Below are 15,708 nucleotides of genomic sequence, written 5' to 3'. Positions count from 1 at the left end.
TGGACTCAAGCAGCTTTTCAATTTAGGCGTCAGTAGGCAGGGCCGCTTCCAGCAATCTAAGCAAAGTTCATCTGAGGAAGGGTTTATGCCCAAGGCAAGCCTGTGCATCCAAACATTAAACCCCCCCCCCCCGCAGAGCTTTTTATTCTGACTGAGCATCGTGGCCAAATTAAACTGACAGAATGGATCATGAGTGTTTGGGTGTGTATGTGTGTGAATGTGTCTGCGTAAGCTAGCCTATACTCTGCAACCCTGATGCTCTCTGCTGCTCAGAGGGATATATACTGTGTGTCTCGCTGCTTTGAACTTCAACACAAACAGTGCCAACAGTTGCCGAGCAATTACAGAAAGCCTGCTCCCTGGGTCTGCCTTTGGAAAACTACACAATGTTTTCCCTTTTTTTTTTTTCCATTTTGTTTTTCGTTTGGTCAGAAAATGACATAATAAAATATGAATGAGAAATATGGTCGGTGCTGTGGCGCTCTATGTCTGCGAGGTCCAGGTGGTGTGGTAAAGACAATCCGTCTCCTGACCGCGGTACCCAGCTGGGATGCTGAGGGCCAGATGGTCTGCTCACAACAGGTAATCACAGCCAGCATGCTGATACACTGACATCCACACAAATGGGTTACCAGAACTACCCAGAGCATTTGGGATGCTGTGATAGTACCCTGCCCTGCCAGTCTCTGGGGCTTTTTCTATTGAGTCTAGCACTGGTGCTGTGCCGTCCATGTAGTGAATAATGAACAGGGCTTAAATGCAGATTTTTTTTTACTTTCATTTCTTAAATGGCAAGATTCTTTTATTCATTTTATAAAGAACCCCACATTCAGAAATTCCTTTTTACATACTTCATTCAGTACCAGAGATGTAATGCCAAAAGATGTTTCACAGAAGTTTCTGTTTGTAAGGTGAATATCATTAAGTTGTGCCTTGAAAGTAATTTACAGAGAAGGTCAGATCCTGGGGCCCAGGTCCTGTTTTAATACATTGTTCCCCTGCAGAGGCAAGCTACTGAGGTTTCCTCTTGCATGCATTCATTGAATTCATTATTTTGAAAGGTTTTGGGTATTATTTATAGTGATGGAATAAAATGTTAAAAACTGTGTACGTGGCATAATAAGGGGGTCTTGTAAGGAGTGCCTTTTGCGCAGTGCTTTCCAGAGGAGAAAGCTAAACTTTGGAGTCCCCGTCAGGAAAAGGTGGTGCAGGTAATGCGAATTTTATCATGCTACATAAAGACATAGATTCAGATTCATGCAGATGGTCCTGTCAAGAAAACTACAAGGCCAAAGTATCACCCAAAGCTACTGCATTCATCTTTAATGAAGCGAGGGAGTTCATTATCATTATGTATAATAATCAGATATTAGCAATAAGAGCTAATGCCTTGCTGTCAGCTTACTTTAGATAAATCCCTCCAGTGTGATACAAACAGCTCTATATTGCACACACCTCCCCCGGTGTCTAACTTGCTCCCCTCCCCACCCTCCCTCTTTGCCTCTTTCAGCTCACTGAACTGAGTGAAATGTCTTTCCGACTAAATGATTTTTTTTTTTTTTTTTTTGCACGGTGGGAACGTTGCCATGGAGACAACAGCCCCCCCACCCCCCCAACACACACACACACACACACACACACACTTTCCTCTCTCAACAGTCTACACAGCATTAAAGCTGTGCTAACTGTGCGCTGTCACATGTGTATGTGCGCGTGATCGGTGGTGTGTGTGTGTGTGTGTGTGTGTGTGTGTGTGTGTTTCCCTCTTTTTGAACCGTTAACACTGTCAGTATGCTGCAGGTGCCCCACGATGAGAGTGTCTATATACAGAGCTATCCTCCTCCACCTCCTGTCTCTACTTGTACGCACATCCTGCATGCAGCTATCTCCTCTCCTCTTCCAGGTTTTCCCATTCGTGTCCTCCTCCTCCTCCTCTTCCTCCTCCTCACTGGCATTCTCCCGGTCTTCATCCTCCTTCGTTTGTTTAATCCTCTGCTACTCCTCCTTCTCTGTCATTCCCCCTGCACATCTGAGCTCCAGTCTTCTTCCTCCTCTCTATCTGGCTTTTTCGCTGAAGCGCTGGGGCTTGCAGATTGCTACTGGTGGGCATCTTCGCTTTAACGGGAGATAATAACCACATGACAAATAATATGTGTTTTAAAAATAAAAGGAGATGAAACACAAGCAGGGGGCCAGATGGAAGAAAGCACACAGGGCAGGCAAGCCGTGCTCCATTTTGCATTTAGGCAAAACGCGGCCACAATAAAGAATTCATGACAAAGTGGCTGAATAATTACACATGACTTAATGCACAGCAGAAAGTCAGAGAGCTTGGTAATAAAAAATAAAAAAAGTTGGGTTCAAGCTCCTTCTGTCCAGGTAAAGTGTCTTACCTTCCATGCCTGTACATCTGAAATGCTCAGGGCTTTGCATTTTATATATAGCACACCGCCTGGAATGTGTGACAGTAGCTCCACCACTTCTTCTGCCTCCCGACCCAGCAGATTAAAAGAAGACAGGAACTCGAGGCTGGATGATACATATCCTTTATTTCCATTATCATTGCTTCAGTCACACTGTTACTTACACATTCACCGACATCCTGCGACCTGGTACAGCTGTCCTGACTGAAACAATCGCCCCTGACTGAACCCCTCACTCACAATTCTCAGCATTAACCAATAAAAAAGTAAACCTCTTGAATAAATTATATATAAAAAACAACTGAAAATCAAAAAGAATACCAATTCGAGAAAGATAAATACAGCATAAACAATGTTATTTCATCATTGTTGTTTTTGACCACAGAGATAAACAATTGCTAGGTCTCCATTTAGTCGTCATTAGTAGTATTAGTATCAAGTTCATTGTCAGATTTTGCTTAAAGCATCACTTATATAATTTTTCATTGCATCAAGTTGACATCATTCATGTTAATATAAGCATGCAAACATGTTTCCCCATGACCATTCAGAACTGCACTAACACGAGAAGACAGCGAGAGAAAGAGAATAGAGAGGAGGGAGGGAGGAAAGAGGGAGGAAGGGTGATACAAAGAAAGAGGGCAAGATGGAGGGATGATGTTGAGGGAGGAGGGAAGTGGGTGAAAAAAAATGGAGTGAGAAAAGGATAGGTAAGGGGGGGTTGGAGCGGGAGGAAAGGTAAGGATTGCTGGAGGAGAGAATGAGTAATCAGACAGTAATCAGACAGACAGAAACTGAAAAGGGAGGGGGGGGTGTAGCAGACAGGGGGAGGAAGAGAATAAGGGGATATGCCGGTTCCACTATGAGTTTTGTAATCTATCACCAGGCAGTAACACAAGGGCTAAATAGGGTAGACACAAGCAGAGAGAGAGGGAGAGAGAGAGAGAGAGAGAGAGAGAGAGAGAGAGAGAGAGAGGCTGGGAAACAGAGAATTATGGGGCCTCAAGACCAATGGATCAATACCATATCTACTTATACAAGCTGATCAATAGTCCCCCAGCTGACAAACCCCACAGGATACTTGCGGGTATGATGCGGGATGTGTCACCTCCCGAACACCCCATCGAGCTCACCGGTAAGTCCTGCCTGCCCTGCACTTCCACGATCCAGAGGTAAAGAGAAATAAACTACATCCCTCCCCGGAAACAAACACACACACACACACACACACACACACACACACACACACACACACACACACACACACACACACACTCACACACACTCACACGCACACACCCTCCTCGACAAAAGTGTGTGTGTTTGCGTGCGAGAGGATGAGAGGGAGATGGCAACGATAGCAAATACAAGTAGCTGTAGTGAGGTGTTGTACTGTTGTTTTTGCTGAGGTTACAGTAGTAGTTGTAGTAGCGGTGACAGACATGGCTTTATAAGTCTGTATCGTTTTACACAGGAAGTGCAGAAACTCCAGGCGCTTATTTTCTCACAACACCTCCTCCCTGTTGTCTTGCTTTAAGGGGATCTAAGTTTGTCATGATCTTTAGGCCGTAACAAATGAGCCTCCCATGTTTTTTTCTTTTTTCTTCTTTTTTTTTTTTTTAGTTTTTTTTGTTTGTTTGTTTGTTTTTGTGTTCCTTCTTGTAAATTTAATCAAAACACACCCCACAATTTATTTCCCAATCACTGTGCCATCTGTTTTTTTCCCTCGGACATACAGTACACAAATTACTGAAAGAAGTACACGATCAACACAGTTACTTACATCAGGCAAAGGGTTAGAGAGGAGAGGAGGGTTGAATGATTGGCAGCTGATTTTAGAGACGACATAGACAATACAAACTAATGTCTATGAAAGACAGTGTTTCCCCAGGCACGTATAGTACACACACACACACACACACACAAACACACACACATATACTCGCTTTCAAACACACACACCCACACACACACAGACACACACACACACACACACACAAAATGGCTCCTTGTAAAGACACAGGACAGAAGACACATTTGGCTCCGAGACAAGCATTTCAGTCTGTGGATGCCGGGATTTCGGGGAGTGAGGGAGACAGAAAAAGGACAAGGGAGGCGGTGAGCACAGAAACGTGTCACACACACACTTAGACACACACACAAGGTCACAGTGACACACACACAGGCACACACACATACACACACATACACACATACACACACTCACACACACACACACAGACGCGCACGAATACAAAACAAACACGCCCACAAACACGGAAACACACACTAATAAAAGCAACACGGACGTGTGTGTCCTTCGAAAGTCTTGTCGGAGACATGATGTGGACTTGAAGAACATTTTTCTCAGTTGAAGCTGGACGATGACTTCTTGAGATAAGAACACAAAAAAGTCCTGGGATGATAGAAAAATAAAACTGAGTGGTGATATCCTTCCCTGTGGGTTACATCCTCCAGAGAGTGCACTCCAGACGGATGCTGGTCCGACCCTAATCGCAGGTTTCATCCAACCCGTGTAGTCCTACAGTACGAAAAGTCAGCCACTTTGGCCGGAGTTCCGGGGACGATCAAGTAGTCCATGTCACTCAGAAGCTTATACCATCTCATCCTCAGTGGACTGTAAAAAAACGGCATGAATAAACTCCTTTCCTGATGGTTATATGTATAATGTATGACACAAAAGACACAGCAAAATCATTAGAAAAAAAAAAAGTTGGTATTTGATGAGCACCATGAGGACTGTGACGAAAAGCATGAGGAAGAGGGACACATTTCAAGGTTGCGTAACATGCTTAGACCAATGAGTCTGTCCTCATTTTTCACTCCTCTGACATCAATAAAGACCACAGGATGCTTCGTCGTCTTTCCTCCGGCGACATTAAGTGAGATAAGTCCAAAAACCAGAGGGTGCGGAGCCTGGAGAAGGCGTCCAAAATGGCCCGGGAGAATCCTCCATGGATGTTTTGTCCTGCTAAGTACTACATGAGATGTTTTCCTATACAGTACAGAATATACTGTACATCAATGTTGCAAAGAAAAATATCGACATAGTGATTTTCTTCTTTTATAGTCTGTACAAGGGTATGAACCTTTGGTCCTGGTTGAAATGACCCATTCTGTGATGGCTTACTCATTTTTTATTATTTTTTTGTTTTTTTGTTTTTTTGTTTTCAGGAGAGAAAAGTTTGTCACATCACACTCCTCCTAGATGAAATACTACACTAATCTGAAGCACACATGAACTACGCACATACTACAAACTCTGTGTGTATATGTGTGTGTGTGTGAGTGTGTGAGTTATGTGTGTGAGTTCCCTTGCTATATCCCAAATTTACACCTGATTTGAGCCCTACTGTACTGTTTAATGTCTGCATGGGTTTGTAAATGTGTAGTCTGATGCTCAAAGTTTTGCTTGTGGTAGATGTTTTTTTTTTCCCCGGCTTGGCAAAGACAGCACAGGTTTTTGGAGGATTCATTAGCTGGAGCAAAACAGCACTAGCAGTTGGACACTAGCAGTGTCTCTGCGTCTCTCTTTCTTTGATGGAGAGAATTATTCACAGATGAGAGGAAAAAAGGAAAGTCTGGAGCTGGAGAGATGATAATGACCTGAGGAAAGAGGGAATAAGGGAGAAGAGGCAGATTAAGCAAGAGAGAGACAGCAGGGGGGCAAGAGAATATATAAACAGTATGCAGTACTGTACGTTTGGGGGGAGGAGGGGGGTGATGCATTACATAAGCCATAACATCTAGATTATACAGATGCTTCTGCCTTAGAGGTCCTACATCTGACAGCTCCGCAGCCTCCACTTTATCACACACTCACAGTCAGGTCATGCTTTTAAAGCCTCCACCAGTTTCCTTGTGTAAATCTGACTAGAGAGCATCTGCTGCTATGTATGTGGATGTGTACTATACTTTAAGATTCCAGTGCAGTCTTTTTACAAGCAGAAATCAAGGAGCTGCTGGATGGCTTGTGGAATGATGGTACAAAATGCGATACACAGTTGACTAGGAAATAATTGTATGTGTTAAAATCATGCTGTAAAAAAATAAAAAATAAAGTGAGGATAGGCTCACAGTTTTAATCGGAGTGAGGACTGTCCACCACGATGTGAGGCTTAGGGGAGGGTGTTGTAACACTCTTCGACACAAATGTACCAATTGCTTTTTCCTGCAGGGGAAAAACAAATGTTATTAATGTCGAAGCATTATAACAAAATGAATCACTTTTTACATTCAGTTGAAATAAATGAAAATTTTAATGTGATGACTTTCTTTTACCACCAGTAGCCTATTGCTATTACTACCCATAGACTCTATATAAAGATGGACGCGGCCTCTGTGACTTCACCCACAGATTTCTGAAGAGCAGTTTTGAAGCTCAGAGTGAGCTGCTCCGCTGTCGCCATCTTGGCAGTGTCTGACCCCGCCTAACTCCTGGCTAATCCTGAAATGGGCAAAGAGGTGGGGCTTTTGTGGAGCCAAGACTTTGGTGCATGCCTTCAATTATACATAACTTTAAGCTGTAATAAAATTTCTATAAAAATATTCACCCCTGTACAGCAGTCAAATTAGCTATAGAGACCAAAACTGTTTTTTTGTACCAGGTTGTAAACATGTTTATTTTTGCTGTAAAGTTGAGTCCATGGGGATTGACTCACTTTTGGAGCCAGCCTCAAGTGGTCATTCAAGGAACTGCAGTTTCTGGCACTTCAGTGTTTGCTTCAGTTTTCAATCACAGAGGTTTTTACTGTAAAGCTCACTAATTGTATCACATTTTTTAATATGTACAAAAATGTGTAACATCTTGTTGTTTTTACGCAGGGTTAGCTAAGCTAACCGGCTGCTGGTGGCGGTAGCTTAATATTTACTGTACAGATATGAAAGTGGTGTTGATCCTCTCGTCTAACTCTTGGCATGAAAGCATGTTTCCCAAAATGTCAATTATTTCTTTAAGTACAGTTTTTCAATATGTTTAATATTTCAAAGGAAAATATTGTACTTGCTTCCCAACTACATTTATTTGACAGATATAGTTAGTAGATAGTTTGCAAATCAAGGTTTTACTTACAAAACGCATTTCAGCTTCTAATATGAGTTAAAATATGATAGATTAATTACCCAACAGTATATAAAGTAATGAAACTTTGGTACATATACAGCCTATTCTGCATATTGAGGACATTTAATTTGATAATTATATGCATTATGCTCTTAATAATGATTTTACATGAGCACTTTTACTTATAATGGATTTTTATTTTCTATTTTGGTATTGCTTCTTCAAAGTTAAATACAGCTAATCAGGGCCACTCCTGCTACTGGACCCTTACCTCTACACTACTATCACTACTGCTATTCTTCAAGTATCCCTGCTGCTGCTTCTAAAGATAATCATTGTATGATAAAAAAAATAATAATTTTTGCTATTATGCCCAGCGCCAACAGAAGAACAGAACATAACATATGTGGTATGAGATCATACTTGTGACACATGAATGCACACACACACACACACACACACACACACACACACACACACACATACATTCCTGCTCACACACACGTGAACACATGATAATATGCTCATTACCTCCACAAGCTGATGCCAGTGCTCTATTGGTTTGCGTGGATTGGCCAGCATGGCTGCCCAGTGCTCTCTGCCTGGACCCTCGGCTTCACTGCCCACACGACACATCCCTATAACCTCGTTATGACCAATACTGACACGCAGCGAGGGATGAGGGATGGAAGCAAGGACAAGAGAGACAGAGAAAGAGAGAGTGAAAACAGAGCAGAGAGTAGGAAAGGGATGGGGGGGCGGAGAGAGAGAGAGAGAGAAGCATATAAAAAAGCAGAGAGAGAGGGGGAGACAGGCACAGAGGGTCTCATTTATCAACCTTGAGTATAAGGAAAAGAGTACAGCTGCCGAGGAAGGATATTGAATAGCAGCTCACAAATACACCCGGCCCCTGTATAAAAGCTTGATGTGAGAGCGGGAGCAGGCACAAGCAGAAACATACAAGAGCACACACCTATAGAGACAGCAAATGGAGGGCAGACTACATAATAGGGAGGTGGTGCATCCATACACAAACACATCAACCGGCCATGTGCTGCTGCGAGAGGCAGACAGACGCTGGCAGGGTTACACTTCCTCTTTCAGCATTAGCATAAATCATGACTATTCATGAGGTGCCCGTCTTTGTAAAACAGGGAACGTCCACCAGGAGGCTGACTCATGAGGGGGGGCTCCCCACATCGTGTTCAACACAGCCGCAACACCATCAAAATGTGACGACCACAAAGCAGTAGCAAGCATCGCGCTGCATGTACAAACTCACACACACACACACACACACACTCACACGCACGCACACACACACACACACACACACACACACACACACACACACACACACACACACACACTCTGTAAACAGCACACTTCACAGTAATGATCAGTTTCATCTTAAAGCCCCCAGAGCATGCAGCAGTGTAACGGCAGCTCCGCTCACCAGTCATAGTCCATCACTGCAATGATGATGGATACACTTTCTATATTTTCATTGGGAATGTCAAACACCAGCGCCTCGTTGTACGTGGGGTTCAGCGTGTTCTTCTTAATGGAGGTCTTCCTCTTTTTTAGCCGTCGCCCGTCACAGATCAGAGAGGCTTTCACGTACGGATCTGAAGGAGAAACAAAGACAGAGAGGGAGAGAAAGATAAGGGAGACAGGAGAGGGGGTAAAAAAAAAGGGAGTATTGGGAAAGAAAAAAAGAAAGGGGGAGAGGGAGGTAGGATAGGAAGTAGCGAAGTAGAAAGAGGAAGAAAAAGACGGGGAGACAGGGAAAGCGGGGGAGGAAGCAGAGAGAATAAGATAAGGGGGGGACTCCTGCAAACACTGTTCGGTATTATGCTCACAGGTATCTGCGTCTGTAACACATAAAAGGCATGAAAATCAAGTCACCTTGGCAAAGCTGGATTAAGAACACAAAGGGAGAAAAGCAGCACAGGTTGAATCACTTCAGTTATCCATTCAACATGTGCAGCTCAGTGACAGCAGCCAGGGAAAACACACACTCACACACTCGCACACACACACACACACACACCCACGACTCCATTTTTATGCTGCAATTTTAAGCATCTTTCAGGCGCCACAATCATCTCAGGATCACCGTGGCAATAATAACGGCCTGTGGTCATTATCATCTGAGATCTCATTTAATCTGAGAGGACACTGCCGTAGCAATCACCAAGTCTTTAACTGAAGGGTAAATAAAGAATAAAACCTGTACATAATGCCTTTGTTAATTCAATATTAGCATTAGCAATTCTTAATATCAGTCTCATGGGTAAAACTATTGCTGTATTTCTACAGACATACAGTAATGGAAACAAATTTTTTACTGCATGTTGTTTATGCAACAAATGAACTTCACAGCCTCAGGTTCGATATTCATAATGTATAAACTCTACTTCTGTTTCTTGAAAAAAAAAATCTCCCCTCAGATTCTCTTACACAGTTCGAAACAATCAATCTTGTGATGCTCATATTCATACCAGGATTAATTTAGCAAAGATTTATAGTCATTTGCGCTTCCCTCAACATGCTTCGTCTGCTTCTCCTTCAGGTGTTGATTTATTAGGTTTTGAGAAATCACTCCCTGCTAAACCTCTGTGCGCAAACTTGTTGGTTTTGCTTGCAACAAATGCAACATATAGTATCTTGTGGCTGCATTGTTTGCTGGTTTATTGAGGGTGCTATCACTGGGAAAGACTTTTTTTTATTTGTTGCTAAATGGCGTATAAGTTCCTCTTCTATTTCAGTGAACTGGCTCTGTGTTTACTAGTGATGTTATATATGAGAAAAATGTCTCTACACGGCTTCTCGCCAGATCAGGAAAGCAACGCGCAACACCAATCGCTGTTATTTTTAGACAGTGTTAAAACTGTTTTCTGTCACATTTTTTTCCCTCTTAAACAAGTTTCCAGTCAGGCTGCTGCTCGCTGGAGGTCTCGCAGCAGCATGACATGTGTGTGTGTGTGTGTGTGTGTGTGTGTGTGTGTGTGTGTGTGTGTGTGTGTGTGAGTGTGTGAGTGTGTAAATCCTTTACCTGAGAAGCCAGTCAGGTCCATGGCTTTGAGGTTGGTGGCCTTGATGATTGTGGCGGTGAGCCTGCCTGCAGTGGGTAGGTAACACAGCGAGAAATTAAGCTCCCCGAGATCAGCCTTCTCCTGTGGGTCAACACACACACACACACACACACACACACACACACACACACACACACAGACACACACACACACACACACACACACACACACACACACACACACACACAGGAAATGGATCAGAAATGGAGCAGGGACTAACAGATATAATAATAATCTTTTTTTTGATGATCGTCTGTTGCCTGGAAAGAGCTACAGTAAATCTGATGGCGGGTGACAGCAGGCGCCCTAATGTGGACAGGCGGTGTTTAGGCAGAGGGGAAGCGCCGTCACTGTAAATGAATCATACGCCAATCTGCTGATGGCCCCGAGCGGAGGAAGGTGCTAAGTAGAGGTGACGATTCTCCAGGCCTTTTTTTATATCCCTCCCTCCGCTCCCATCTACTGATCCTCTCGCAGCCTCGTGGTCTCCGTGGCACCACAGTAATGACACCGGTGGTATTCAGGTCACACTAGGGCGTGATGACTCCTCACTGGCTTTGAGCCTCACAAATCAATACTTCCCCAAGTGAAACACTGAAATACACTGAGAGGCCCGATGTTTTAAACTTATTCAATAAATGAAATGCCCATGCCAAAAAATTCTTTGCTCTATCTAATTTGCTAATAGCCGTCTATGAATATTCCATATAAATCTGCTTGGACACTGCTTGATATAAAGTTTGGATGTGGCCAGCAGTGCATTTCCAGTAATCTATCTGAGCTGGTTTTTCACATTACCAGCCTCTGAATTAATCTACACTGCAGGCAATTTCCAGTCTGCACAACTTCTGTGCATCCTCTCTTCACAGTACGAGTGTACATCCAGGATCTTCAGATAACACACAATAATGCAAAGGATTTTTTGAGTCACATTAAAAGCAGCAGAAGGGGGTAATATTTTGGATCTTGAGAAACTGAAACCGAACCACCACGGGATAGTCAGTCCTGAAATTTTAAATACCTGCAGCACCGCACTTGGAATATTTGAATTTATATGGTTTGAAATCTTATCTCTGAAAGTTTTTCAATCTAAAAAACCAGATCAGTTTTTGAATTCTAAACTGTGGGATCCAAATTTTCCCAGTCTCCAGCAACCTGATACTTTGACTTTGACTTGAATTTTCTGATACAAAAACAACCATATAAATTCAACAGTTTTTTAAATATTGAACACTCATATTTCTAAAATTGTAGAGCCCCCCAAAAAACCTAAAATCATGCTTTTGCCCAAAATAAAATGGCCTTTTGTTAATTTGCTATAAGAGGTGAACAGACTATACAACACATAGCAAAAACCTGCACATTGTTTACATCTTTAAATATAACATATTTGATAATATGAGCATGTATATCCTTCGTCCAGGGCACATTCTGCACATCCTGTCAACAACAGCTGCACTCATGTGTGTTTATATTTACCATTTGGCTTCATACTGCAATATTGCAATTTTGTATATTTCATTGTTCTTGTATTTTCTCTTTCTTCCCAGCTATAATTCAGATTCATTTTCATAATGTCACATTTCTACTTAAAATCCAGAACTGAAACTGTCACCTGTGTCATGTTCGATATGCTCCATCCCTGGTTCTAAATCTATTTCTCACGGCTTTGGCCCAACAATTTGCATCTGCAACGGGCCCTGACATCGCCGCGAGGCTCATTCAAATTTCATCTAATCTAAATTGGGCATCTCCTCCAAATGAATGTGATCATTCTTGGTTGTTTCTGCGGCGGCGCGTCGTCCTTACCGCAGTGCCCTCCACGATGTCCCTCCACACAGGTTTGTCCCCGCTGCCCTCGCTGAAGTCCAGCAGGTTGTCCACCACGACCTGGCCGATCAGGTCGTGCCTGGAGAAGCGGTCGAAGTCGTACACGGAGAAATGCAGCTTCCTGGAATGTAGCTCATTCAGCGGCACGCCGAACTGAAATGTCTCGTTGAACACTGGGTTTAAGGTCTTTCTGTGAACCTGAGAGAGAGAGAGAGAGAGAGAGAGAGAGAGAGACAGAGGGAGACATTTCACATTAATTCCTGCAAATTACAGTGTGAATATTCTGTACAGATGGGACACCCATGTAATACTTAGTTTGGTATCTACTGGAAGGTTTGAGGCCATTAGGACAGGAAGTTATCACGAGGTTATAGAGCTTTAACATTAGGGAGTTAACAACACACTACTTCATTCTACAGTCCACATACCCACGCACACACGCGTCACAAAAAAGTAACCACAGCTGACATTACACATGCATGTGAAAATGTAACATAAAGAAAATTGTTTTTGCCTTGTGTATTTATATATCCTTAATAGTTTATGATGGTTCAGGGGACTGACTATTTCATCGCTACAGCTACAAAGGTGCACGCTTTCTCACAGGCTTATGCCTAATGTTTTGTTCCCAAGAAACAACAATAATGTACGCTATAATAATATTAAAAGAAATGAATTCTCAACGTTAAGAAAGTTTCTACGTTGTCATTTCTGAAAGTTTGTTTTGTAAATGTGTCATAATTTTAAAATAATTGTTGACACATTTTTCCTTGTTATCCATTTATAATGCAATTATCAAATAGCTCCTTAGTAAAGTAAAAAAACAAATTTGTCTCTATAATGACACAGTGATTTGTGTGCTGTAATCTAAAGCTTACCACATTTATGCCTTTCATGTCATCATTTGTTTTTACATTTGAGACTTTTGCATTGATGCCTTGACAGCTCTGAGTTGAGGTTTTCTCAGAAATAAATCCAAGCCAAGAAACCACCACTTGCTGTTTGACAAGACTTAATGATATTTTGAAGGCACGTCCAGAATCCTCAAAGACTCTTGTGATTTGAAAAATATTCCTCCGGCTGCAACAGTCAAGTGGATTTCTAACCTGTTTCATGTGCATCTTTATTTCCTCAACAAAACAAACAGGGAGACTTTTTTTCGTAGGAGCAGAGTCGAGGCGTCGCTGAGGATTCTTCACAAACGCAGTAACTCCCGTCAAACGAGCTGCGGGGTTTTTCAAAGTTCGTCATGTAGCTTTAATCTGTGACTCAAATGTAGCTATCAGTGCTGCACTTACCCGAGAGATACAGCTGGTCAAAACACTTTTCTTTGAAAGCTCTCATCGCTTTTGTGTTATTTGTGCTGAATCTTTATCGTTGTATTTGAGTTTGCATTTCAGCAAGTGGCGTTCTTTTTCCCTGTTTTCTGCACCTGCAAACCACCCAGCTTTATCCAAAACAAATTGGAAACATAAAAGGCATCACTTCCTGTGAACCCATTTTTTTTTTTCCTCGTCACACAGACTTGTGAATATAAAAGCTTTTGATTAACTGCCTGTGGAAAGACTCACGTCGTGCTGAAAGCAGCAAAACTGTCTTTTATTACAAGTAAATGTCATGAATCAGTATTTTAAATTGACTGATCTACATTCCTTTAAAAAAAAAAAAACAAGACATAGCAAGACACCGAATATTCAAAAAAAAAGGGGCTTTGATTAATAGCGCAGCCATACCAGCTGAAATGTCCTTAGGCTACATAATTAACCTCTACCGCACCAGCTGACCTTGTTCCTCAGCCAGAGGGAGAAAAGTGCATTACACCTTTTCTTGTGGGATGAAAGATCAAATCAAACCTTCTCAAATGAAATAACTGAATTTAAACCTCAATATTTTGTTCCCAGACGTACAAGGTAAAGTAGTTTTTCCTTTTAAATGTTTACAACACGTTTCCGGTAGGTCCCTGCATCTATTCCAAATCAGTTTTACCTCTGTTGTGACTCAGTGTTGTGTTTCCTGCCTCTTCCATCTGTCACCTCCTCCATAGCAAGTCAAACATAATGGATCATTTTAAATTGGCCTGATGGAGAGTCATTTCCTGCTCATCATATCATCATAACACGTTGCGGACAACATTTGCAAATTTGTCTCCAATCTCCGGCGCAGAATTTCTACTTTTTGTTGATTTATTCGTTGGATCTAGTTGCCATGAAATCATTTGAAGTAAATGCCGTCATGCAATAAAGCCTGTGATAATTAAAATGTGACACACACTCGATTTTCAAAATCCAGCTTTTTCTCCTGCGTAAGTCCTTTCTGTCACTCTGGCTTATTAGCACTTGATGATTACTTGTTAGCTTTGGATTAAACAGCAGCTGACGGAGCCGCTGAGCCTTTAGAAAGCACAAACACAAAGCTCTAACATCTACTCGTAGGTGACGTCTGTGTCTCTTTTTTGAAATTAGTTGGAGGGATAAAAGTGTGGCGAAATATGAGTGGTGTAAAAATTCCATGTTAATGAGGATGTGATTGAAATTAAACAATCATCTACACTCTAAATAAAAGAGGAGCCTGTATTATGCAAATGACGGAAGCATTCACGCTTTTCAATGCCTTGAAGGGGCTTTTGTGATGTACAGGAGACAGTCACACAAAGAGGGGGGAAAACCAAAGGAGAGAAATTTCAAACTGGTGCAGCTTCACTGTCACTGAAGGCTTCCTTTTCAATGGCTCTACAATCAATTCTGACCCTTTTCAGTTTTCAGAGTTTCTCCCAGTTTTATTCCAACTCAGTCGAAAACTACTGGTGATATTTATGGGTATACAACAGAGCACTACAACTCACATTTGTGAGGCCACCGAGCTCATAAGTCTCGAGCTTCTCCGCAGAGAATAAATTAGAGGAGAGGAGTTTTTTTTTTGTTTTTTTTTTTGAGGGCTAAGGGTAGATTTCCTGGTACAGAACGTCCTGAAACGTACTCAAATATTGACTCAACTGTCCTCAAACAACCAGAATAACACACTGGAATTGAGTAGCAGTGGCCTGTAATAGTCTGAAGCACATTATCTTGAATAAATTATGTCCCAGATTAGATTAGATTACATTAGTGAAGCTGTAATGATTCCCCATGAGGAGGCTGGGTCATCAGAGCGGCAGGAAACAGGCAGGAGGAAAACAGTGAGTCAGTGTGAGATGACGGTGGCTAAAACAAGTTAATGTAGTATTGTTTTTTCTTGTTTATTTGTGTTCACAGAGCATTAAGACTGAGGGTGCAGG

At 42.1% G+C, this 15,708-nt stretch overlaps 1 protein-coding gene across 1 annotated transcript in view; it reads right to left on the bottom strand.

The window, feature by feature from the left end:
* Nucleotides 1–2,529: 2,529 nt before the first annotated feature.
* The window catches only part of syt3 (synaptotagmin III), a 33,278-nt gene continuing 20,099 nt past the window's right edge, over nt 2,530–15,708 (bottom strand). The window contains exons 8-13 of the mRNA XM_056402381.1: nt 12,414–12,632; nt 10,565–10,685; nt 8,963–9,134; nt 8,038–8,167; nt 6,522–6,615; nt 2,530–6,050 (exon numbers count right to left, since the gene is read on the bottom strand). Of these exons, the coding sequence (XP_056258356.1) occupies nt 6,526–6,615; nt 8,038–8,167; nt 8,963–9,134; nt 10,565–10,685; nt 12,414–12,632 (732 nt within the window). The 3' untranslated portion in view covers nt 2,530–6,050; nt 6,522–6,525. The remainder of the gene's footprint in view (nt 6,051–6,521; nt 6,616–8,037; nt 8,168–8,962; nt 9,135–10,564; nt 10,686–12,413; nt 12,633–15,708) is intronic.

This window comes from Seriola aureovittata, chromosome 17, assembly GCF_021018895.1.
Source record: "Seriola aureovittata isolate HTS-2021-v1 ecotype China chromosome 17, ASM2101889v1, whole genome shotgun sequence".
In the NCBI taxonomy this organism is placed as follows: Eukaryota; Metazoa; Chordata; class Actinopteri; order Carangiformes; family Carangidae; genus Seriola; species Seriola aureovittata.
This window is presented reverse-complemented; position numbering and strand designations above follow the sequence as displayed.